At 44.2% G+C, this 26,641-nt stretch overlaps 1 protein-coding gene across 5 annotated transcripts in view; it reads left to right on the top strand.

Annotated features, from left to right (window-relative positions):
• Positions 1–26,641, top strand: part of FAM13A (family with sequence similarity 13 member A) — a 906,414-nt gene that overhangs the window by 815,027 nt on the left and 64,746 nt on the right. For 3 of the 5 annotated variants that reach the window (XM_078676111.1, XM_078676109.1, XM_078676112.1), the window contains 2 exons: positions 16,203–16,298; positions 24,686–24,769. In XM_078676111.1, the coding sequence (XP_078532237.1) occupies positions 16,203–16,298; positions 24,686–24,769 (180 nt within the window). The remainder of the gene's footprint in view (positions 1–16,202; positions 16,299–24,685; positions 24,770–26,641) is intronic. The other 2 variants (XM_078676110.1, XM_078676113.1) reach the window with 1 other exon arrangement.

Here is a 26,641-nt window from a genome sequence, read left to right as displayed (position 1 = left end):
TTCAAGCTGAGAGAACAAATTTAAAAGATAGGAATGAGTGAACAGAAGTAGACTCAGACGTGGGAGAGAAACCGCAAGAGATAGAGGTAAGATGATGAGGATAGTAGAGATTATCTATTGTGAGGGGTGTTAGGAGATAACATTTGTATCGTGCGACTGCACAACGGCAGTCCCTCCTGTTCTCCCTTAGCCCTGGGCCTTGCCCTGATGGCTTCAGCGTTTCCATCATAATCCCAGTAACGAATTTACATACAATTAAACTATTGTATGCACCACTGGCTGAACCATGGGTTTTCCCATAGTTTTAGAACACTGCTGAGGACAGGAACATTTCTTACAGGATGCACAGACCTTGTAACGCAAAGCATGCTGTGTACAAAGAGGATGCCTTTCTGACGTTTGAAAATGCTAAAGTCATTTTTGAACTAGGGAATGGGCAAATTCCTGTAATATGTTACATAGGACAGATAGAGAAACGTGGCAGAAAGTCACAGACATCTGAATTATTTCTAACCTTGCCCACTTTACTAGATCTCACAACTACCATTTAGAAGAATGACAATGCTGTAAAACTATTACTAAATTATATGATCCTCAAAGAAGGAGAAATGAGAGTTTAACTGTGGTGAAAATATTCAAACTAAGAAATGGGATAAAACTCTTAAGTGGCACACAAAAGTATCTCGTAACACTAGATTTAGAATATACTTTTTAGTGTATTGCACAGGATGAATTTCACCGCCACGACTTTACATAAGATGGAAGCCTACTAAGTAAGTCCTTTAAATGCGGTCTTGCCCCTAAATAAGAGCATTGTATGGATATTGCTGATATGAATAGTAACTGTTATTTCCACCTGATGAGCATCCCTCATAAGGCACTTATACAAGTAATCATGATATACTTCTAATAAAGGGTTTATCTGAATACGAAAAGAGTAATGTTATTTGATGTGAATTGATAAATTAATAATACATTGCTATTAGTTGATATCAGGCACAATGTCCCTATTTTTGTAGCATAATATATCTGCATTCCGAATGTAATATGTACTGTTCTAAATGTTTCTATTATGTTATAGTGTAAAATAAACAAATAAATACATAAGGAAAATACTGCCCCTGCTTTGCAAGTATGAAGGAAGTGAAAGGGAGAGAGCATCCCTCACATATGCACATTTCGTGTTTCTTGCCTAAAGTTATATAGACTATGTAAATGAATTGTTCATCTATAAATTTATAAAGCAAATAATTATTGTTCAGACGTTTGATCTTTCGCTCCTAGCTTCACCTTCTTAGTCAAGCTTCTTAAGGTCTTGACCTCAAATAAATTTACTTTTGTAGGGTTTTACGTCCCCTTTTTTGCATTCTACATATATGTCAAGTATCAGATAGCTTGCACTGTACTCTTGATAGCCAGGGTCTGTAAGTTGTTTACATATCTTGGAAGGCACAGATGTACTAAGTAAATATATCCTCTGCTTGTTCTCTAGCCCCTTCCCTGCGGGAGTAATTTCCCCATGGTGCGAGGGTCCATGTGGGTGAGCGCGGCTCCTCGGTGCTCGTGACGAGACCAGCTTGTCACGAGTCAGGGTGGAGCTGTGCTCATGACGAGCTGGTCTCGTCACGACCCCCCCACTGATTAATTCACCCGCCCAGGCGGGGAACCAATCGCGCGTGGGCGGAGCGGAGCTGTTATGACGAGCTGGACTCGTCATGAGCACCGAAGAGGCTAGACTACATTGTCCATAACAGAGCACAGTAAAAAAAAGCTTCACTACTGACTTTAAGGCAGATACTGTCCAGGGATTAAAAAAGTCTTGTGGGCAGCATGTGACTAAGCCTCTCGTGATTTAAATATCCCTGACGTATGAAAAGTTTCAGTATCTGACATGCAGTGCCAACACAGGGACATGCAGTTTAAATTACTCCCCCTAAAGTTCCATCTAGTTAATAAAATGCAAGAAGTATTTCCTCTAATGTTCCCTCTGTCCTTGAAATAATATTTATTTCTGTTGCCGTATAATTTCTTAGATGCTGCCAAGCTCATTAAAGTACACCACTCAATTTATCCAGGACTTTCACATAGTTCTCCTATCCTTCATCGGTGCAAGTGTCACTGCTGACTTCCTGACTATTGAATACTGCAGGAGCCTATGATAGATTGCTATTGACTCGCCTACGCCTTGGCATCTTTCACACTAGGGTTACTGTCCCAAAAATTAACGACTGGTCCCGCACCTTATGTTTATGCCCGTGTGATAACATCTCTGCTCAGGCGACAATTCATGTTATGTTTTTTTGAAGTTTTATTCTATGCCCAGGAAAAATGGATTTTACCAATTTTAATGAGTTATGGCTTAAGACAATGCCGTCCCGCCCTTCTAAAGTTGCAATATCTGAATGACAGATCCGTGATTGATCACATTGTTAAATACTTGAAAGGGGTGGTCAGACAACGGCTGACCATGGATGGTCCCATCTTTTCTTAAAACATCGCTTGAATTCTTATTCTGTATATATACATGAAATGTACGTTTTTATTTCTTATTATGTTTTGTGCTTTTATGGTTTAACAACTTTTTAAATCGAATAAAGCGTATTCTGATCTGATCTGACTTCTCCAGTATTAGGGGTGTCTTTCATAGATTCACATGCTTGAATATTCCCCGTCGTCGAAGTGGGAGTCCCACGGTAAATAAAATAGCAATAAATGCTAAATATATATATATATATATATATATATATATATATATATATATATATATATATATATATATATATATATATATATATATATATATATATATATATATATATATATATATATATTGCGCTCGTCACAATCCTGAAATCCCAAGGAAGAGATGACAGCACTCGGGGGGTACCTTTGATCACACAGTAGTTTATTCAACTACAAGCTTGCCACAGACGCGTTTCGGCACTTGGCCTTCGTCAGTGTGTGTGTTTACACACGTATAACCGGTACATTTAATACTGATGACCAAGTACAAAGGTTACACCTCTCAGTCGACATCGACAGAGGACTACAGCTCTCCCAACAAGCGCCATCTTGTAATGGTAAAATATACATACATTATTGAATGCTCATAATAAGTGTTCTCAACGTAATCATACCTACAGATAGGTGAATATGCACGGATGGGAGGTATCTTATACAGTTCAAGTGACTTGTTGTACACTATTTAATATAGCCGTGGATCGGCAATGGTCCTCTAAAACACAGAGAGGGGACTCTATATACAACCTATTGTACAGAATTATATACACTAAGAAATTAAACGTGAACATATCATACATAGTGCAAAGAGTGTGAGGTACCAAAGAAACCGAGAAGATATACCAGTGGTAAGTTGTAATCTAGTTAATGTTAATGTAACATATAACATAGGAATCAAAGAGCCCTTTGAACCTATTAAAGTATCACTTATTTAGAACAATGTACGTGTATAAATATATAAAGTTATAAAGTGGAACTAATTCTCTGCATTAGTTAAATATATGTGTGCTAGAGAGGCAGTTTATCAATTCATCCTAATTAACCTCCCCTGTAACTGTACAGGGACATATAATATATATACACACAATGATATATACAGTGATCCACAAAACGTCCGTGAAAGCAGAATACATTTAGATATAGAGACAGCAGTGTTACTATTTGCCTAAGTGAAAGACCATTTCTTCCCCACTATTCATCCCTTTTGGCCACTTAGTAGAAAGATCTATAATGTAGCGCGACTCAAGCCTGCGTAATCGTCGCAGGCGATCACCCCCTCTAGCGTTGTTTTTAATGGTATCAAGACCAAAATATTGGAGCTGGTTGCGATCCCTGTTGTGTTTTTCGGCAAAATGCCGGGCAACAGGGTATGCTTGGTCGGCCTTGTCAATAGCTCTTAAATGTTCTAAAATCCGCAACTTCAGCATATTGATAGTGCTCCCTATGTAGCGGAGACCGCAGGGGCAAACCAAACAGTAGACTGCTAGGGGAGTGCTGCAAGTGATGAACTGTTTTATATGCAGTTTTTTGCCAGTGTCTTGATTTTCCACTGAGAGAACTCTTTTGCTCCCAGCATACGCTTTGCATTTTCCACAAGGGAAAAAACCACTCATAGATTTTAAGGTATTACTTTTAGGGAGTGGTTTTTCTAGATGGCTGGTCACCAGATAGTCTCTTAAAGATCTGGTTTTGTTAAAAGTTATAAGTGGGTGAACAGGTAGGTCGTCTTTGATAGTGCTATCAGTTTTGAGAATATGCCAGTTTTTACGCAGCATGGATCTGAGATCGTTAGCTCCAGCCGAAAAAGGGGTTATAAGCCTAAACTTTCCTTTACCATCATCAGCTTTCTCAGTGGCTGGTTTAGTAGTGATTAGGGAATCTCTAGGGATAGCCCTTACTTTCCTCAAGGTGTTTTTCAGAAGAGACTCTCCATACCCCCTGGCCTTAAATCGATTCACACACTCATTGGCTGCCTCATCAAAGTCTTCTAGTCTTGAACAGTTCCTACGGAGCCGAAGTAACTCTCGGAATGCTCTTGATTAGTTGAGGAGGGTGGCTGCTGCTAGCAAAAAGAGTGGAATTGCCAGCAGTTGTTTTTCTGTGTAGAGCTGTGTGGATCTGCTGGTCTTGTGAAAACACTTTCAGGTCTAGATATTCAGCTGATACTGGGCTTACCGTCCCTGAAAAGTGTAAATTATAGGCATTCTCATTCAGTTTGTTGATAAAGGCTTGTGCTGTTGCTAATGAGCCCCGCCACACAATAAACAGATCGTCAATGTACCTGAACCAGCCCTCCGTCTTTCCTTCCACTCCATCCACCATACAGCTCCTGGGCACCTGCTCCTCCCACCAGCCGACGAAAAGGTTCGCGTAGCTGGGAGCGAAGCAGGTACCCATCGCTGTCCCAGACACCTGTCTAAACAATCGATCCTCGAATAGGAATATATTGTTGTTCAAACAGAATTCGATGAACTCAAGAATCATGATATTGTGGGTAGTGAACCTCAATTGTCTCAAGTTCAGAAAGTGCTGGATAGCCTCTAGGCCCTGTTGATGGTCAATGACAGTGTACAAGCTTGTGATGTCAAGTACAATCAATAGGCAATCGTTATCCCAATTCACATTCCTTATTTGGTTCAGGAAATCCTTGGTGTCCCGTACATATGAGGGTAGTGTTAATACCAAGGGAAATAGGAACTTGTCTATAAACCGGGACATATTTTCGGTAAGACTGCCAATCGATGAGACGATCGGACGGCCCGGAGGAAGTAGACTGTCCTTATGTAGCTTTGGCAGATGGTAGAATGTTGGTGTGAGGGGTTGGGTTGTCCGGAGGAAGAGAAATTCATCCTTACTGAGCATATTGCAATTATGCCATTTCCCTATCAGTTTATCATAACTCCGGATACTTTCCAAATATACATCGTTGGTGCATTTGACGTAAAACTTGGTGTCAGAAAGTTGGCGTTGTGCTTCAAATCTGTAGTATTCTCTGGTGAGAAGTACAACATATGATGATTTTTTCATCCTTCATAAGATCTTGTAGGGCCATTTTTTGTTGCTCTGTAATGTTGTACTTTATAGGATGGTTTGCTTTTCTATACTGCATGAGTTCTTGGGTCATGGCTTCTGAAAAAGCGTCAATCGCATCCCAGGGCATCTGTGGGATAAATGTTGATGGGGGTTTGTATCCACTCTCTTCACGATCTTGTTCGATACCCAAAGCGAGAGCTCTTTGTCCTCTATTCAGGGATCCAGATGAATCCTGTATACGGTCTTCTTCACGCAGCTCCTCAAGGGTTTCAAGAGCTTCAATTTCTCTGCCCACAAGGGCATCCGTTGCTGTTGCTCTAGTTCCTATCCCTCCCCTTTCTTTTAGGTGGGGCCGTAGTTTGAAGTATTTATGCAACTTCAGCTTGCGTGTGAATCTGAAGAGGTCTATTCTTGTTTGGGTATATTCAAGTGGGGTGCTGGGGCAGAAGGTCAGTCCGAGGCTGAGTAGATTAATTTCTATATCAGTTAAAGTTCTTTCAGTCAGATTGACCACCGTTCGGTTTTGACTGGTGGTTTCTGCAGCCTGAATCACTTTTTGTTGCCTCGTGTCCGGTTGCCCCAGTTGTTGGGCTTGACTCTGCCTCTCCCCTTGCCGCCGTCGTTTGCCGCCGCCTCCCCTCCTTGTCCGCCTTGTTTTTTTGTTTTCTGTGATTGTTCTGCAATGTCCGGTGGTTTTGTCTTGCCGCCTCTTAGCCAGGCCCCCTTGATAACATCGTATTCCTGGTGAAAAGGGGTCTTCTCGCTGTCATTTGGCTCCGTTGATCGTGGTTTCTGCCGTGTTTTGGCTGGCACCCTTATATTCTGTTGCTCATCCCCGGATTCGTTCTCCGTCATATCGGATTCAGACGTGGGGATTTCGGGTGTTGAGGTAGTTCTGGATTGCAGTGCTTGACGCGAGGCATCGTATTTCTTTGCATATGTTAGAATGCGCCCCTGCTGATAGTCATCCTCATCTCTTTCGTACTTCTCTTGTTTCCTAGTACGTATTTTTTGTTCGTATTTGGTGAGGCGTGCTTTCATGTCAGTCTTAAGCTGAAGCACTAACTCTTTGTCAGATTCCTCCTCAAGTTTCTCTTCTAAGTTTTTTATTTCCTCCAACGCCTTCTCACGATCACTCCAAGCATACTTGATTAGTATCTTGAGGGTCCCTTCCGTGTACGCAGCTGTATGTGATTCCCAGTCCGTGAGCAGCTGGGGGTCAGGGTTCTCGTATGATGGTACGGTATGAACCCTTAACCCCCGTGGTACTCTCTTCACCTCAACATAGCTGGTGAGGCTTGTGGCTTCCCACCATTTGCGTGTCTCGCGTTCATGCAGCCTTTCCAACTTAACCATCATCTCTTTTATTTTCACATTTTGTGGATCTGCTACTGGCACATCTTCATTGGTCCTCTCACGTCTTTCACGTTGTCTGAACATGTCTTTTGCCGCCGTGCGGCGTTCCGTTTCTGAGAACATGGTCCCGGTCTTCAACTGCGCTTCTTGCTAAAATGTAGTGCATGCGCAATAGTTTGTAGGCTTTGCTTGCGGTGACTGTGTGAAAAGGGTTGCCCCCCTGACGCTCTGCCTAGATGTCCGCTCCCTCATACGAAATTCACACGAGTAGGCAGGGAAGATTAAGTCAAACGACGATCCGCTTACCCGTCTCAGTGTTCCGATTGACTCCAATGGGGAACCCACGGCTCACCGGTGTCCTCCAGGAATCGGCTCGTACTGTCCGAGGTGGGGGTGGATCAATCCGTAATAGACCCTCCTGCTGGCGGTTAGGCGGTGCACAGAAAACAAATGAGTTTGCCGCTCCTTTCCTTCGAAAATCCTGTGCACTCGTGAGCGGGTGCTGTCGGCGGATCGAAGAACGCCGCGAAACATTGCGCTCGTCACAATCCTGAAATCCCAAGGAAGAGATGACAGCACTCGGGGGGTACCTTTGATCACACAGTAGTTTATTCAACTACAAGCTTGCCACAGACGCGTTTCGGCACTTGGCCTTCGTCAGTGTGTGTGTTTACACACGTATAACCGGTACATTTAATACTGATGACAAAGTACAAAGGTTACACCTCTCAGTCGACATCGACAGAGGACTACAGCTCTCCCAACAAGCGCCATCTTGTAATGGTAAAATATACATACATTATTGAATGCTCATAATAAGTGTTCTCAACGTAATATATATATATATACATAAACATAATACCAGAAAAGAAAGGAAATACACTGAAATCCTCTAAAAACCATTCCTACATAGGAATGCAAGGCAAAGAAAAAAAAAACATTTGTAACACATTAGTGTCATTATGTTAGTCCAAACTGCAGCCAATCAGGCGCCAGCACCCTCTAGAACCTTCTCCTCAGAAGCTCAAGCCCTCAGATTTTCTACCGCACGTCGTGTGAAGGGAGTCTCCCTGAGCTCTGCTCAGTTTTCTTCTCTAAATCTCTACTTCCAGCAATTTCTTCAACATGTCAAGTAAGAAGTCTTTATTTAGACCCTGCTCTTCTTGTGGGAAGCTGCGCCTTTTTGAGAAGGACCCCCACCAGAAGTGTATTTATTGTTTATATCCTGATCATGTGGCTGCCAACTGCAAGTACTGTAGAACTTTTTCTACTAAAACTTTGAAGGACAGGGAAGGCCGTCTTCTCCTTTGGCTGCAGCGTCTTAAGGACAAGGACTCTGTGGTGTCCGACGCAGAAAGTTTACATTCTGGTTTCTATTCAGCAGCCTCAAAACGTGGTAGTGTTCATGAGGTTCCTTCACCTTTCCTCAAGAAACCTAGATTGGCTTTGCCTGGGGCTCCTGTGATGTCTTCTGCCACTCCTACCACCTCTACGCCCACGAGACCTGGCTCTCAGGCGTCTTTGGCTACCTCTCGAGATGTTTTCACACATCTTCAGGTTCCACCGTCGACGGGAGCGTCGACGAGCGCTCCGACGACGAGAGCGGCATTGCCTGCATTTTCGACGACTACGCTGACTACCACATAGAGCATTTTCATCGTCGACGACGGTTTCGTCGACGTCGACGAGGGTTTCATCGTCGTCTACACCTGTCCCGTCGACGATTCCCATCTCGTCGACGAAGAAGAGTGAGTCCTCGTCGACGAAAGGCCCGAAGACATCTTCGTCGTCGTCGACGAAGCCGTCGACTAAAGCCTCGTCGACGAAGCCACCGTCGACCAAGGTTCCGTCGACGAAGAAGATCTCGTCGACGAAGATAGGCCTGTCGACGAAGACAGTCCCGTCGACGAAGACAGGCCCGTCGGCGAAGACTCCGTCTACGGACTCGATACCAGCATCGACGGTCGCCCCGTCGACGACGTCCCCGTCGACGACTACAGCTCCAGTGGATCGCCCGTCGACGGTGTTACCGTCGACGACCACTCCGTCGACGAAGATTTCTTCAAAATTGCCAAAATCGGCCTCGTCGACGCTACCAACGACGGCTCCGTCGACGTCGGAACCAAATTCGTTTGCGTCTTTACCGTTAGTGCCATTGAAGACTGCCAAATCTTCACACCCTCGCACTACGGTACCCTGTCAACAAATCTCTCATCCGGAGCCTCAACCACCATCTCCAATGTTTGCAACTAGTACGGAGCATGACACTGATTCGGAGCAGGAAGAGGACACGTTTGGGGCAGCACGTAGTCCCTCTGAATTGATAATTAAATGTCAAGACACAGATTCTGATGATGGCGATGGCCCAGAATTTCAACAAGAAGAACAGTTCACTCAAGCTCCTGTGGCTACCATTCCTTTGGCCTTGATATCTAATCTCCAACATATGCTGGACGATTATAATCGCCGTTTTCCTGCAACACCGCAGACTACACCTGCGCTATCTCCCGCTCCTGTGGCACTACCTCCACCTGCATTGCCGTCTATCGTACCACCTGCACCTTTTCAGGTTCATCGGTCTATAAGCATCCATACCACTATATATCCGCGGGATGCGGATGAGGAGGAGGCGGATGCGGAACGTGAGGAAGGTGAAGTCCTTGACAACACGGATGATGAGGCAGGCGACCAGGATATGGCCGAATGGGATGATTATCGGGCGCAGACGCCCTCTCCTCAACCTGGTACCTCGAGTGAGTCTCCACCAGTAGATATCGCCAGCTTCCATCTTTTAATGGATAAAGCGGCTCAACGTTTCAAACTCCCCCGTTCCCAACGCGAGGAGGATTGTTTTCTATACGATTTTAAGGACAAACCTTTCAAGCAGGTGCACACAATCCCTATAATTGAATTTGTATGGAAAGAGGGTATTAAACAGATGAATGCTCCGAACTCCTTACCTGCTCAAATTCCACGCCTTGAGAAGAAGTACAAGGCCCCTACAGGTTCTCCAGCTTGCCTGATTTCTCATCCCAAACCGGATTCTGTCGTGACTCAGGCAGCACAACGTAGAGCACGTAATCCGGCGTCCCAAATCACAGCACCTCCGGATAGAGAGGGTCGACGCTTGGATGCAATTGGCCGCAAGTTCTCGACCATGGCCTCCACATCGGTCCGAGCAGCTAATGCTTTGGCCATTTTGGGTCGTTATGACCGGCAGATGTGGTCAGACATTGCAGATTACATGGCACTCATCCCTGATGCTTCCAAGGCTGATGCACAGCAGATTCTCCGCGATGGACAAAGAGCAGCGGAAGAAATCATCGATTGTGCAGTGGATATTGCAACCACAGGTTTCCGCCTCCTGGCAAGTGCGGCTGCACTTCGACGTCAAGGTTGGCTAAAGTCCACCTCCTTCCGGCAGGAAGTCCAAGCCAGAATACTGGATATGCCATACGATGGAGAATCGTAATTCGGATCCCATATTGATGATGCCCTTGAATCCATCAAGAAGGACACTGATACGGCGAAGTCCTTAGGCACGCTACAATTTCGTAAGCAGTCCTTTCGAGGTGCGCGCGGACGCGGCACTTCTTCCAACTTTCGAGGTGGTCAGCAATACCGTTCATACAATCAGAGCGGCCAACGTTACACGCCCTATCAACAGTCTCGCCAACAACCCGCCAAGACATTCAGAGGAAAGTCGTCCTATCGTGGCGCAAATCAGAAACGCCAATGACTTTTGCCGCTCTCAACGTGTTGGAGGACGAATCTCTCTGTTTTATTCCCAGTGGTCCTCGATCACCTCGGACCGCTGGGTTTTGGACATTGTCAAACGGGGACATACCCTGGAATTCACAGAGATTCCTCCTTGCACCCCACCTCTTGGCCCACCTCCTCCACATCTCGAGGAGCTTTACCATCAGGTCCGTCTTCTTGTGTTAAAAGGGGCAGTCGAAGTGGTCCCAAAACATCTAAGAGGGAAGGGTTTTTACTCTCGTTTTTTCCTTATACTCAAGAAGAACGGAGATTGGCGACCCATTCTGGATCTGAGGGCTCTCAACCAGTTCCTAAAGTCTCAATCATTCCGTATGCTGACGCTACTGGAGGTCCTGCGTCTTCTGTCCAGCGAGGGTTTTATGACCACCATAGATCTTCAAGACGCTTATTTCACGTCCCCATCCTCGCACAACATCGCCATTACCTACGTTTCACAGTGGGAACCGTGCATTTTCAGTTCAAAGTTCTACCCTTCGGTCTGCGTTCAGCTCCTCGTGTGTTCACGAAGGTACTGGCCCCGGTGGTGGCTCACCTGCGTCTACAAGGAGTTCAGATCTTTACTTATTTAGACGATTGCCTTCTCAATTCTCAATGCCACCATCAACTGAGTCAGGACACGCACCTTTGCCAGCAGGTGTTTCAGTCTCTGGGGTTGACCATCAATGTCGAGAAGTCACAGTTTGCACCCCTGCAGACCAGGTCCTTCCTGGGAGCGATCCTAGACACGCAGCTCTCAAAAGCATTTGTCTCTCACGAGCGGCGTCTAAAGATACTTCGTCTGGTCGCACTCATTCGGCGAAAACAGTTCATTTCTGTTCGGACGTTAAAGTCATTCTTGGGAATGGCTTCGTCATGTATCGCACTGATCCAAAATTCAGGAAGAACTGGACTTACAGTGGCGTCAGGTCTCCGGGTCCTTCAACGACCTAGTTGCCGTCACAGCCTGCATGAAGATGAGCCTGTGTTGGTGGGCGCAGCCCGCGAATCTGAAACTAGGTGTGTCCTTCCTCGATCACGTTCCGGACCTGACGCTGACGACGGACGCCTCCCTGGAGGGGTGGGGCGCTCATCTCCAGGGCCTCTCCATCAAGGGCAAGTGGTCGCCGACGCAGCGCACATGGCATATCAACAGGCTAGAATTGATGGCGATCTTTCTAGCTCTCAAGTCCTTCCTCCCAGTTGTTCACGGGGAATCAGTGCTCATCCAAACGGACAACACCACCAGTATGCACTACGTGAACAAACAGTGCGGAACCAGGTCTCCTCTTCTGTCCCGCTTGGCCCAGTCAATCTGGGATTGGGCTCTTCGCCATCGCATCACCTTGACGGCTGTCCACCTTCCGGGGGTGTCAAACCTTCTGGCAGACTCTTTAAGCAGATCCACGTCCTCAACACACGAATGGGAACTGCACCAACCGACTCTGGATCATGTGTTCCGCCAATGGGGTCACCCAGATCTGGATCTCTTTGCGACACCGGAGAATCGGAAATGCCCGTCTTATGCAAGTTGGCATCCCCACCCAGGGTCCTGCGGGAATGCCCTTTTGATCAACTGGTGCGATCTATTCGCTTACGCTTTTCCACCGCTCCCATTAATACAGCGAGTACTGTGGAAGATGCGGAGGCAGCCGTGCCACATTCTGTTGATCGCACCTCGTTGGCCCAGACAGGCATGGTTTACGGAACTTCTTCTGATGTCCCAGTGCGAGCCCATTCCTCTACGTCCTCGTCCAGACCTCCAACTATGGACAAGGGCCTAGTGTGTCATCCAGATCCCTCAACGCTTCAATTGTGGGCATGGAACCTGAGTACCTTGAGTTCGCGGACTTGAACATATCCCAGGAGTGCAGAGACATTCTAGCTTAAGCCAGAGCTCAGTGTACCATTAAGACTTACAAACTTAAATGGAAGCGGTTCTGTCATTGGTGCGTTTCAGCCAATATACATCCCATCCATTCCACTCCTGAACAGCTCCTTCCATTCTTTTTGAGCCTCGCTCAGTCAGGACTCTCTCATGCTACACTGAGAGTTTTCTTAGCTGCAATATCTCGTTTCCGACATGATGGCTCTTCATCCCTCTGTTCCTCACGAGTTATACGTCAATTTTTCAAAGGGCTTTTCCGCAAGTTTCCACCTGTGCGTCGCCCTCCGCCAGCTTGGCAGCTCAATGTGGTATTAGCTCAACTTATGAAGTCACCATTTGAGCCTATCCATAAGGCCGATATGAAATTCATCACCTGGAAGGTTGCACTTCTTCTGGCTTTGACCTCATCTCGTCGCGTGAGCGACCTTCACGCTTCTACTGTCAAGCCTCCTTATCTACAGTTCAAACCTAACGGAGTGGCACTGCGTACCAACCCTTCTTTCTTACCTATAATACCTACGGATTTTCATTTGAATGAGCCTGTGTTCCTAAAGACTTTCTTTCCGGACCCTAAATCTCCGGCGGAGCAGCGCCTACATTCGTTAGACATCAAGCGATGTCTTACATTTTATATTGCAAGAACTGCTTTTTTCCGCAAGTCCGACCAATTATTCATTGCATACGGACGACTGCGCAGAGGACATACAGTTTCCAAGCCGACAATTGCCAGGTGGCTTTCCTCAGCCATTGCCTTCTGCCACCAACAAGCGGGCAGACCATTGCAGTCTTCAGTGAGGGCTCATTCTACGAGGGCGATGTCATCATCCACCGCCTTGTTTGCTGGTGTGCCACTTCATCAGATTTGCCGTGCAGCGACATGGTCCAGCAGGCACACCTTCACCAAACATTACTGTTTGGATGCCATCAATGAGGCGGATACCGCAGTGGGGCAGGCAGTGCTTCGCCATCTTTTTCAGTAAGGTGAGCCTCTGTTCCCTCCTCCTTATTATTCCTGTGATTGCTCTGATGTTATATGACTGTATTATTTTTATTATAGTACTGTCTTGATATATGCTTCTTATGCTTAGCAATCTCAGTTCTAGGAGGTTACTGCTTTCTATTCTATTCAAGCATGTGAATCTATGAAAGACACCCCTAATACTGGAGAAGAACAATTGTTACTTACCTGTAAACAGGTGGTTCTCCAGTATTGGTGTCTTTCATAGATTCACATGCGACCCACCCTCCTCCCCTCAGAGGCTCTTTTCTCCTCATGCGCTCTTAGTTACTTTGTGCTACGAAAATCTGAGGGCTTGAGCTTCTGAGGAGAAGGTTCTAGAGGGTGCTGGCGCCTGATTGGCTGCAGTTTGGACTAACATAATGAGACTAATGTGTTACAAATGGGTTTTTTTCTTTGCCTTGCATTCCTATGTAGGAATGGTTTTTAGAGGATTTCAGTGTATTTCCTTTCTTTTCTGGTATTATGTTTATGTGTGTATATATATATATATATATATATATATATATATATATATATATATATATATATATATATATATATATTAGCATTTATTGCTATTTTATTTACCGTGGGACTCCCACTTCGACGACGGGGAATATTCAAGCATGTGAATCTATGAAAGACACCAGTACTGGAGAACCACCTGTTTGCAGGTAAGTAACAATTATTCTTCCTGACTATTCTTGACACGTTCTGGAAGGGCGAACACCGGCTGGCATTCAGGGAAAAAGCAGCATTCATGTGTCACTATATCAACATTGTCATGCAGCCTTGTGATTATGGGGGAGCTTTTGTTACGTCCTTAGTCTTTCTTAATTTTACTTATTCAACACAGGCCACTTAGGTTATAATGCAGTTAAGGAAATCCACCTTTTCTGCACGTTCACCCTGTATTTTTCGTCTTTTGCAGGACTCTATATTTTTTTGCTGGTTTTAGAACTCTGCTTACTTTACCCCTTTTAACCAGTAGTAAGTGCGTGTACTCCCCCTTTAAACGTGGGTGAGTTGTCATTATCCAAATTGGTATGGTTAACTTAGCTGTAGGTCCCTGGTATATGTTACAAAGCTTATCCAGCCTGTGAGTTGCATGTCACAAGTAGTCTGCAACACCTGTTGTGCCGTTCAGTACAGTGACAGTGTGAAATATGGCTTCAGGCCTACTAGTGTTGTAGAGGCAAAACTGCAGTTCGACCTGTCAAAATAACCTGTTATAACAGGCCAAATCTCGCTTTTAAATATTAATGAGTCAGCCCTATATAGGCCTTGTTGCTAACAAGGCAGGGTGTATGGTATTTTAAAGTAGGGCATGTAGAAATGTAATGTTCAAATTCTCTTACAGTAACTAGCACCCATTTGTTTTCACTGTTGCAGGCCTAGCTGTCATATGTAGGAAACCAGAGTACAGATAAAAATTCTAATAATTTATCTCAGGAATTAAACTAGCTAGAAAAATAATTGATTAGCTATTTTGAAAAGTTGTTAAAAATCAAATTCAATAGCGAAGTTGGATATCTAATGATATTAAGGAAAGGTCTCTTTTGGAAACTTACAGTTTACCTGAAATTTCTAACGGCTGAATTTGCATTTGCTCTCCCACTTCTACCAGCTAATAATTACCATTTGAATTGTTGTGAAAAAGGTGTGAAGTATGTCCCAAGAGCAAACAATAGGCTGACATGAATAGACAGAGAAGGTCTCCTTTGAACTTCCCAGAATGGGAAGGGTGGCTGCTCTAAGCGACCTATTTGACATTGCAGTGTCACTTTAAGGAATAATCTGACAAGAGTTGTGATTATTCCTTGAGGTGGCTAGTCACTTGCCTCAATGAATAATCCCATTTCGTGCACCTAACCATAACACCTACCCCGCCCCCAGGATATTCTAGTGGTATTGTTACTGATCAGTGTAGTCAACTCTACCACACCCCTCCCCCAACACACATGCACACACACAGATACACCTTCCATGCTTCCTCCTCTCTCCATTGAGCGAATAGACCATTATTTAATGCCTTCGGTTTGGTAATTAACAGTCACGTGCTAATTATTTTAGACCTGTTCTCAGATTGCACCTAAATTTTTATTAGCTTTGACAGAAACAATTTTATAATTCAGTTCCCTTCAAGTGTTAACTGCTTTCTGATTATTGCTGTAAGGCTTAATAGATCTATTATGGATATTGTACTGATACCCTTGATATGGCAACAGATGTTGCTAAACAGGATAGCCCTGAAATGCAAAATAATGTATATTTTCTTTTAAAATATGTATTGAAGTACTTGGCTGCCAGGGGTCTGTAGAGAATACCCATGTTGTATGACCAGTTGTACAAGAGTCACTAAAGCTTCCATCCCATCTCGGGTAGATCATGTTCTGATCCTCTGTTCAAGTGTCTCAGTTGCATGGAGTCACTGGCCCTGCAGTGCAAAGAAGCACATTCTTAGTAGGACAGGCAGGTATGTGTTTCAGAGGAATTGGCTGCTGAACAATCTCTATGTCCTTTTCTAGGTCACCAGGTTATCTATTGTTCAGCCAAGAAGTCTGTTGAAGAAATGAAACATTATTGACAGACATGGGTATCTGCTGATCCGTGCATTAATATTAAACACCCTCTCTTGTGTTTTCCTAGGTAACAAAGATCGAAAGGCAGGCCATGAAGCCTTTGTATGACAGATACCGACTAGTCAAACAAATTCTGTACCGAGCGAGCACCATTCCTGTCATTGTGAGTATGGCTTTTCAGTTATTTTATGCCTTATCCCCAATGTCGTTTTTCAAACTTGTTAGCTCACAGATATCTCATTTATTAAGTATAGAGATGAAAAGATGCTACTTATACAGTTCCCGTTATCCCTCCTCATACCAATGCAAAATGCCAGTTATGTTTGGTTCGAGCCATGTGGGCTGCTGCATTCATATCTGTGCATAGATCGCCGCCTAGTGTTGGGTCCGGATGATTGCACTTTGTTGTCCTGGAAGAGTCTTCAAAGTATAACGAGATAGGTGGCTCCTCCCTTGGACTACAGTGCGCATGGGCATCCTCTCCATCCCCAGATTGTTTTTCTCCGCCATTGGGTTCGGATGTACTTTCCTACTCTCCAAGTTCGGAATCAAGAAAACTTCTCAAAAGGCCAGAAGGCCTTCGGATACCGTCGGTATTGTTAAGCGCTCGGTGCCGATACACTTTTTACAACTCGGTTGCACTCCAGTCGTCGAATCGGGCCGTGAGGCCTTCTCGAAAACACGTGGACGACCATCGATGGAACGAAGTCCGTTCAAGTACTGCCCTCAGTGCAACTTGAAATTTCCACACACAGACAAACATCCAAATGCCTATCTCCGGAACACAACGAAGATAGTTGCCAGGCCTGTGCCCAATTCCGATCGAAGAAGACTATTCGGAATAGACGGGCAGCGAGGCAAGAAATGCAACGATCGGCGCCGGAGCCCCATAACATCTTCGGGGACGAAGACGATCTAGCAAGCGCCGAAGACTCAGACCGAGACGACGGACAATACTCGGAGCCCGACTCCGAATATTACCCCGAAGAGGGAGACCTAATCGTCGATCTCGAAGACTATGATCAGGACATCGTAGCAGTTGAAGACGACTCCGATGACGGCGAGGGGCGAACCGTGAGTACACCGCCCCATATAGACACTACACCTCTATCAGAGACTCAGGTCAAGGCATCGCCAGCAGGCCTTAGCCGAGACCAACAACCACGTTCTACAGCCCCGCCATACCGCCCGGCTAAGAATATATCGAAAGAGCCCTCTGAGACACGTCACACAACATCGGTTCCTTCAAAACCGAAACTTGTCGACAAAACAGTCTTCGGACCGAATTACGCCGACCCGAAGGTATCTAGGCCTAAAGGCGTCGACCCGAAGGCCACAGTACCCTCGAAACCAAAAACCGTCGAGTCGACATCGAAGACAAAAGCAGTCGAGTCGAGCTCCAAACCATAGGCCGTCGAGTCAAACTCAAAGCCAAAACACGTCGATTCGACGCAAAAACAGAAGCACGTCGAATCGACACCCAAAAAGCACGTTGAATCGAGCAAATCAGCCTCAGGTATCGACAAGGGGAACAAACCAATCGACGACAAAACAAGGCCTACGCCCAAAACTAACGTCCAACCTAAATCGAAACCGGTTTGACCGACTTCTTTTCGTCCACCTTCGAAGTCCATCGACCCAAAAAAGGGCGTCGAACCGAAACAGCAGGCTCCAAAACAACATAAAGAGACTCTCGAACCGACAACACCGCTCGGTCCGAAAGAAGTTGTAAAGCCAGCAAAGAACATTCTGTGGCTCAAAGTGCTCCTTGGCAAAAGCTGGTGTTGAATTATTACATAACGCAGGCCCTTCAGAAGTTATTCCATCAGCTGCTTGCAACCACTGATATGAGTCTCATAGTCTAATAAACTGTTTTTCCAAATCCAAAATATTAAATCAATGGATGTTTCTGAGATGGTGGGAAATAGATGTTCCTGAGAGTGAGTTATAGATCTGTTTGTGCATCTTCTGATGCTTACCACCATCGATTTAACTGAAATATTGATTCTTGACTCATTCAGAGCTCCACCACAAGTTATGACCGGTTGTTCAAGAAGCAGAACGTCCCGCAAATATTCTGTATATATATATATATATATATATATATATATATATATATATATATATATATATAGTGTGTCAGTTCTCTTAACACCCAAGATATTTACACAAATTATCGTTCAATGGTGATTAAGATAACAGCATACTGTCATGCTTCATCTGAACTAGTAAGTTGGACACGCTTCTGTCATTGTAAATAGTTAATGAAACCATTGGGAGAGCTGTAAAATTAGAATATCTTTTATGTTGTCAACATTCCCAGTTCTCTAAAAATAGTAACAAGAGATGGACTAACTCCCAAGACTATTGACCCACAGATGGTTTTTTCCACACAACTAATGCCATTGTTTTACTCACTGAGCTTAAAGTTTGGCTTCATCCATTGGGGTTTACAGTCAGCGTACATCAACGGAGGCACCATGATGAAATATTGTGATTTATTTGAAGAACAACCTGTGAATCGTAGTCGAAATAATGAGTCCCAGAAATGGCATCCAGGGTTGCTGAAAACTACATACCAACGGGTCTGCTCAGAACCTTCAGAAACTCCAGAGGTCAGTAGAAGCATTTGGAAGCAGAAAGATAATTACTGTACAACAGTACATATGATGGTTTGTACCTCCAAACCCATCCACATATTGACATCAATTTGAACAATAATTGGTCGGCTATTTTTGTATTCAGGATCCTGCATTTCTTTTAGCATAAACCAACAAAGAGAAAGCCTCTGGTGCTTTCACTTTACATCGTAAATGTTCAAAATCATACTTGTTCTGGAGGCTGGACTTTGGCAATTGTTAAATTACCTCCGGTATCTTTGAATTCATAATCCCCAGAAACGCTTACGATCTCAATATGAGCTAGTCCAAGTATCTTAGAGGTTGTATCTGTTCTTGTATATCTAAAAAAAAAACACAGAAATTCACTTCCTATTTTATTTTAGCATAAATGCATAAGGACGTCTGACTGCAAGAATGTGTTGCCATTTGTAATTGAAATATATGGGTTATAAATCATCCTAAATTGGAGGATAACCAGCACAATGGCAATGTGTGCACAATTAAAGCGGGGCTGACCTCAAGATGGCGCCCAAGTCAAATTAGAACTTTAATGCTTTTTACATTGCTCTGGCACCCACTACACTCTAATGGCAGCCAAGTCAATCTCCAGCCTTCAGCAACAGTAACTAAGCACCAGGCAGCCAGCAATTGCCTGAGAATCTCATTCTCAAATGTTTTAGTTGTATAAAACTGTATGTGGGGGTAGCGGCCGTCTGCCGCGGGGGAAGCGGCACGACTGACCGCCCCATCAGCTTCCAATGACCTGGATGATACTGGGGGCTATTAAGTGAAGCCTCCCGCAAGGTGGTGTAGGCTGACGCGAGGGATCACTCCAGAGTTTCCTGACTCTACGATGGCGGCCTATCCTGAGGAAACTTTGTTATCTGTGGGACTTGTCGGTGCCTACAGGGAGAAAATCAAAATACCTGAGTCCGAGGCGAGCGGCTTCGAGACCACTCCCCTAAAAGGTTGGACTGGAGTCCGCATGCTCTTAGCGCCAAGTGAGCTTCGACCAGCTGAAGAGAGACGAGTGCCGGAGAGATGGAGGTTTAAGGCAGACGGCGCCTCCCAGTAACACCAGGACTGGTGCGGCCGATGGATCTATGACGATGCCCCCTAGGTGAAAACCTTTTATGTTGTACTGACCGCTGAGCCCGAGCAACATGGCTGATGCCCGGTGAAGCTGTTTCGTCAGCTATAGAGGAGATTGACTTTGGTTTTACCCCCTTGGCCGTCCCATACCCAGCCGGACATTGGACATTGTTTTTCCTCGCCTCTCTGCTGTCTCCTTTCCCTCCCCTACCTCCACCCTCCCTGATCCTGTGGCTGCCTCCTCCCTCTTCCAGCCCTGCCTGACTTTGTCTGTTTTGCTTTTTTTTATCCCTACACCCTTGTCTCATTCCTCCCCCCCATCCTTATGCTCCTATTGACTCGTATCTGTTTCTATTGTATGCTATTGTTTCTGATGTAACTATATTCAATCTGTTCTCATGTAAAGCGCTCTGATACCTCCGGGTCTAGCCAGCGCTATATAAAACTCTTCAAATAAATAAAAAAAATGTGTTATCTAGCCTGAAACCTAGAAAAGAAAGTTGAAAGTATTTCACAGTCTCGCCTTCTTCACTGTTGTGTTGCAGTTTCAGAGTTCACTGGATGTTTTTAGTTACAAGTATACCCCAATCCAAAAGGAAAGTGAGCACTTCACCTTTGAAAGACTACAATGTGCAGAGGAGGGCCCTCACTGGAGAGTTACCTTTTATCTGGAACGAAATGGGTTAAGGACATCCAGGTGTCAACCCTTTGTGCTTCAGAATCTAACCAGCACACTTGTAATGCATGAGCCGAGAAATGAATTGGCAAAAACTGACTACTGGTGAAGACGCCATAGTATCTGCAATCCTCAGAGGTTTTTGAAATTCCTGACGTCAGTTGTAGCTTGGTTGTCTACAAAGTCACTGAGGATAAGGGATATTTAGAGAAGCAGCTTGATTAACCTGGAGGTTATTCATCGGGAAAGGATCTCCATCTTTTTTTTTTAATAACACATTTTATTAGGTTATTTGCACTATGAGGGCACAAGCCCCGCAGCGACCTGTAAGGGTGAAAGGATATTATTTGCACCAATAACCACTTTTATGTAAGCAGTATCTGCCAAACATGCAGGTGAAACAATATGAACATTATGCAGACAGTTTTCGATCTCCACAGTGGGACATACGGCACACCAGATTCAATGTATACAACATAGCAGGGCAGCAAAGGAAGGATCTCCATCTTTGAGGTCAGATCTGTCTGATCACGCCAATCCGTTGGGCAATGAGAGACTCTTGTTCCATGAGATTATTTTTAGAGTTAATCTAGGGTTGTGCAAGGCCACTGCGGAAAGAAAAGTATTTTGAGGCCTCTTATATGAAGTTGGGGTGAGATGGGAGGAGTAGTTTTATCAGGTCGATGATGCATGCAGAAGTAAAGATTAGTCCAATATAAAATCCAATTTGGTAAAAAAAAAAAAGAAATTCACTAGTACTCCCAAATTCTTCCCTTCACACATCTTGGAGTAACATCCCAGCTGTTGAACTACACAGAGAATGGGTACTTTTATATTCCCAAGTATCTGAAAGTGTCTTGACTACTCCACCATGAGTGAGAAACAAGAGTGGGGAGTAATCTCTGGGAAGACCCATGTATGCACGAGACATGTTGGCTCACACGACCAGGCTCTTAACCCTGAAGTACTCCCCTCCTCTTGGTTCTCACCCTGGATGTAGCAGTCAAGACACTGGAGTGGGCAGACTAATGGGTCTGGCTAACTTTTTTGGTATGATTACTGATTAACTGGTCCTGATAAAAGTGTTGCAGTATGATCAAACACTGAAATACGTCAGGCTCACATGGCTGAAACTTGAACCGTCCAATCCTTTGCTTTAATCTTGTGGTTGGAGGGGCATCAGTAAAATCGATACCAGAGAGGTATTCCTCTCCTGACGGAAATTTTAGTACCCTAGGGGTTTATTCACTACTCATCCTCCTCCTCCAATAAAACTTCGGCCCAGCACCAGTATCAATTAAGAATTACCTGGGATGCTTTCCAGTGGTAGATGTGGAACCTGATGTTGAAGGCTGCCTTAGTAAATGGGTGAGTATTGTATTGTACCAAGGAAATTGTACAGCACTTACGACCCCTGTGTGGGGGTACTGAAGCAATTACCAACTGAGATAGCAATCTACACCAGATAGGGTGTGTAGTTGGGGGATCCTATATGGGAAGTGCTTTCATGTTGTGCATGATGACCACCAAGGTGAGGTTATCTTGCTGTGGGACACTGCACCCCGGAGTCTGAAGAGTGAAGGGTATGTGAGAGATAGACTCACAAATTCTAATCATTTTAAGCACTGACCAGCTTAACCACAGGGGCAAAGGGATGCTGTGTGTTTGCAAACCAAAAGAGGGAATTTCGAAAAGGCCCAGTAATCCACACGACAACATGTGCCAGGCAGCTATGCTGTCAACTGCCTAAAGGAATACCAAAAGTACAAGAATGTGATTGGTGACCTAAGCAATCACCATGGACCATTGTATTTTATTTTCTAATTATTTATGTATTTTAAAAAGGTAAGGCTACTGCTGAATAAATACACCCCATGAAGGAGGAAGAAAGTGGAAGGGCAATCCAGGCTAGCAACCTAAGTAGAAAATACTCAAAAGTGTAAAACATTTGGTTTCTCCTACTTGGTCTAGGCCATAGCAACCGAAAATGTTGAATAGAGGTTCCCATCCCAAGGCCCTCTCAAGCTCTAAAAGGCTATGACATGCAATGAAAGAACTACTCAGTCTAGAATCTTTCGGTTTATGGGTCGGACCCCAGGCAGACTGGCAGCTGCACATGCGATGATGAGACAAATTGCTTGGTAAATTGCTGCCCTGACAGCACAAGAGCAATCTGCCTGCCTCTTGTTACCCTGCTGTTCTCACTCCTCCATGCACGTCTAATGCATTTCTTAGATTCCAGAGACCATTAATCCTTCTAGTTTGAATAAGGAGGCATCCTCCTGACCTAAATTTTCTTTCTCAAACAAATTGCACTTTATTAGTAGTGAATGACATTTCTGGGTAAGAAGAGACAATGTGGTGAAAGGAGACTTACCCTGCTTCCCCTCATCATCCTGGTGGGTACCATCTCCCCTGAACCTAAGAGTTGGAGACTCCACACAATAATTGGATGAACTGCACTTTATGGTATACAGTTATTGGAACAGCCCATAGAAACAGAAAATGAAACAGAAAACACTGCAAATCTCGATATACATTGTAGATTTAGGTCAAGGTCCTCTCCATACAGTCTTTGAAGAAATATGTATTGCTCAGATAGATTATATATTCCACCTGATCCATCAGTTGATGCGAGTATCTGATGCAAAATTGCAATATAATTCTTATAGTGGTGCTGTGGAGAGGAAAACGGGTTCATTCCAGATACAGAAGAGATTACTTGTAGCAGTGTGGCATTGCTGAATTTGGGGCTTGACTCCTGAGATCCCAGAGTATAAGTAGCATGATTTTGTAAAGGACCCTCAGTGGCAGATGAGCAGAATAAATGATTTAAGGTTCACCAACACAGTGGCATTCATAAAAGCAAACCGTTTTATGGTATTTCATAATATGAAGGTATATGGAGCGCTATCTTGCTCTGCTGGTAATGGTTTGACACTTCTGGCCACTTTGACATTAAACAACTATTTCAGCTTTTGCGTAGTAGAAGCACCTACATGGCAAAGCAAGGATATGTGATATATCCAGCTACCTTTTGTTGTATTGCCCAAGTCTTTCTACTGCAAAAGCTTTTTCAACGTTGCACTAAAGTACCACTGTTCCAATTAAATACAATTCTATGAAGGATAATGCTGGTTACAGGTAAGTAAATTATTCATGCTATAACTAGAAGACCTATAGTAAATAACCAGGCTGGTACTGTGCTATAGAAACACCATCTCACATCTCTGTCAAAAGCATTACATTTCCCTTGTTGATAGCAAAAATAAATTGTTATTTTGTAGATACATGGGGGTTACTAGGCCCATTGGAATTATGGGTTTAGTTGAAATACTTACATTCATTGGTATTCCACCTGGAGTTTTCACCCGCTGCCAGCTAGTGAAGTGTCTGGGTGAAATACCAGGGGAAACCATGCAGAAATCACACAGTAAATTAGATTGCTATACGCTGTTTTCCAAAGTTGCATTATCTCGGTTATCCCCCCCCCCCCACTTACAGGGGCCGCGGTAACTGTAAATGCAAGGGAGAAAATAATGGGTATTTTTACAGGCCATCTGTAATGAGGAACTCGGTAGCCATTTCTCAGCGATAAATGAGCTCAAGTACTGACATAAAGTAACTTCCTTTGAAGGTCTTGTAGTAGAAGTCTCTTGCAGTTTAGGTTGTGGCCTTTACCAGCTTTCAATCGGGTCGGTTTGGCTAGTTAAGAGCATGTCAACACATATCAAGCAAATTTGGAGGAAAGATTGGCTTTGGTACCGGTGGTTTACTTGGCATCATAATGTCTTTTTTTATTATTATTATTATCATTATTATTATTATACAAATCCATCATTTATTCAATGCTGAACGCAAGTATTATCTTCTAGGGATGGAGAAGGGAGAAGTCCGTCCTGGTATGAGCATGCTGTGTATTGTCAGCTACTACAAAGCATGGTTAAAGCAAATTCTATTTAAGTTTGTGTTGTGCATTAGCACCTGGCATCTGCAACCAGGTCCGTATGAGTAGAACAATAGTAATGTTTGCCTGGAAGCTAAGCGATTTGTATTCCCTGCAAGAAAACTCCAGGCTATGATGGTCACTGCGATGAGCACAGGTGGAGTGAGGGAAAAGGGAAGCATTAATGTAACAATACTTGTTAACACCTGTCACAGGGATCCCCTACCAGCAAGCGGAGAAGCCCTTTGCTGCAGCCAATTATCGAGGGCGAAACAGCTTCCTTCTACAAGGATATAAAGGTGAACACCTCCTGCTACTAACTTTCTGCTGAATCCGTCTCAATCCTTCGCCAGCCAATGAAATAGAGCACACTCCTCTTCTTAGTTTGTTGATTATTTGCAGTGGCACCTGAAAATCAGTAGTCGCTTTTGAGCAAAGCTATCATGAACTATACCCTCCTCCTAAATCCTCTCGTCGCAGATTAGCATAAAATACTGCCTTTGCTTTGTGCTCTTTAGCATCTCACTACGCATAAGTGTGCGCACTTCTTGCTTTTTTCTTGGGTATTTCTTGCATTGTCATATCTGCAAAGTGTGTGATATCTGCAGAATTAACATGAAGCTTTGCTGCTTCCCATGAATGTAAGCCATGGTGAATGCTTCATTTGTATTTTTACACTAAGCTTGTGCATTGTTCTATGTGCCTATTGCATCACATTTTCCATTTTGTTCGGGGGCACTGAAACATGGCCAGATGAACAGTGGTGAATATTGCAATCATTGCCAAGAACACCTTTTGGGAAATTGTGGATTGTTGATTAAGATTTATTGCAGTGTAATTGAAAAATTATTATATATAAAAATAATTGTCTCATCCAAGTCGTGTCTCTACATGTTTAGTCACAGAGCCACGTAGCAGCTTTTTACCTTTTAGCTTTCCAGGATGTCCTTTTAAAATAAAGCTGTAGCAGACACCTTACTCTGTAGGGTACCCCTTCACTGGTATTCTCTGATCATTCTCACCAGTACGGTGTTACTTAGAAAGTGTTGTAGTAGAGGGTAACAATTGGCTTCCACCTCCAAAAGTCTCCGTTCTAGGTAAATACTCCTTAAATAGCAAGCTCCAAATACACCTTTCTAGGTAAGGCCCCCTTAATATAGATAGTAGCTTTGACTCAAATTGTTTTATTAATTCTAAGGCACCTGTTTCGGTATAAAATTGGTACAAAATGATGATATGCAACATGACAAAGGTACATATAATAAAATTACCTTTAAATCTGTCTTTGCTCTGGTTGAAGTAATACCAAAAATGCAATTTTGAGCTTGGAATGTTTTCGTTTTGTATGGTTTACAGTGTCAGGTTTGTTGGGGCAGGAATGTCTCCTCCATGGTAAGCAGCATGTACCTGTGCTCTTAGGGCCCAACTGAATGTAAAACTGGTACCCTAACGTTTATTTTGGCGAGGAGTCGCACTAAGTCATAAACTCATAAGTCAAATGCTTTTGTATAGCGCACAATTCACCAAAAAGGTCTCAGGGTGCTTGGCAGTGAAATAACAGCATCCTTGACGAAGTACGGGGACTGAGGAGGAGATGTTAATTAGGGAAGAGCCAGGTTTTTAGATTTTTATGAAATGCCTGGTGATTAGAAAGGGACAGAAGATGATGGGGCAGAAGATAATGATGCTACTAACCTAGCATGTGCATAGAGGCCTTGGTCTGTGCCTGGTAATGCTAAACCCAGAGACTGTTCTGTAACCTGGAGGCGCAAGCATGTCCTCACAGTGAGCATTGGACTGCTATTAATTTCCTGTAGGCTTTACATAAAGTGGTGGCGACAGCGTACAGTGTTCTTTAAATCTATAGTGTGACTGGTACGTTTTTCCTGTGTTGAGGAGAGGTGTGTCTACCAGCTCCTAAAACAGTTCTGCTGTGGTGTGAAAACAAGATCCGTGCCCTGTTATCTAGTGTACATGTATAAATAGAGAGAGTTTAGTTCATGTATGGTAGTAGGACACTTATGTGGGGTGGGAGTTTAAAGTGCTGGGGCTGGTGAAATCCAATTTGGCACAAGATAGAACATGAAGACCGCTTCCTCCAGGCAGTGGAAGTGCATTGCCTGCATTTCTATAGCTGGAGAGTGGAGACCCAGAGACTTAAGGGAGGGAGA

This window comes from Lissotriton helveticus, chromosome 2_1 (assembly GCF_964261635.1).
Source record: "Lissotriton helveticus chromosome 2_1, aLisHel1.1, whole genome shotgun sequence".
NCBI classification, from domain to species: domain Eukaryota; kingdom Metazoa; phylum Chordata; class Amphibia; order Caudata; family Salamandridae; genus Lissotriton; species Lissotriton helveticus.
The sequence above is the reverse complement of the archived record's forward strand: the minus strand, read 5'-3'. Positions and strand labels throughout refer to the sequence as shown.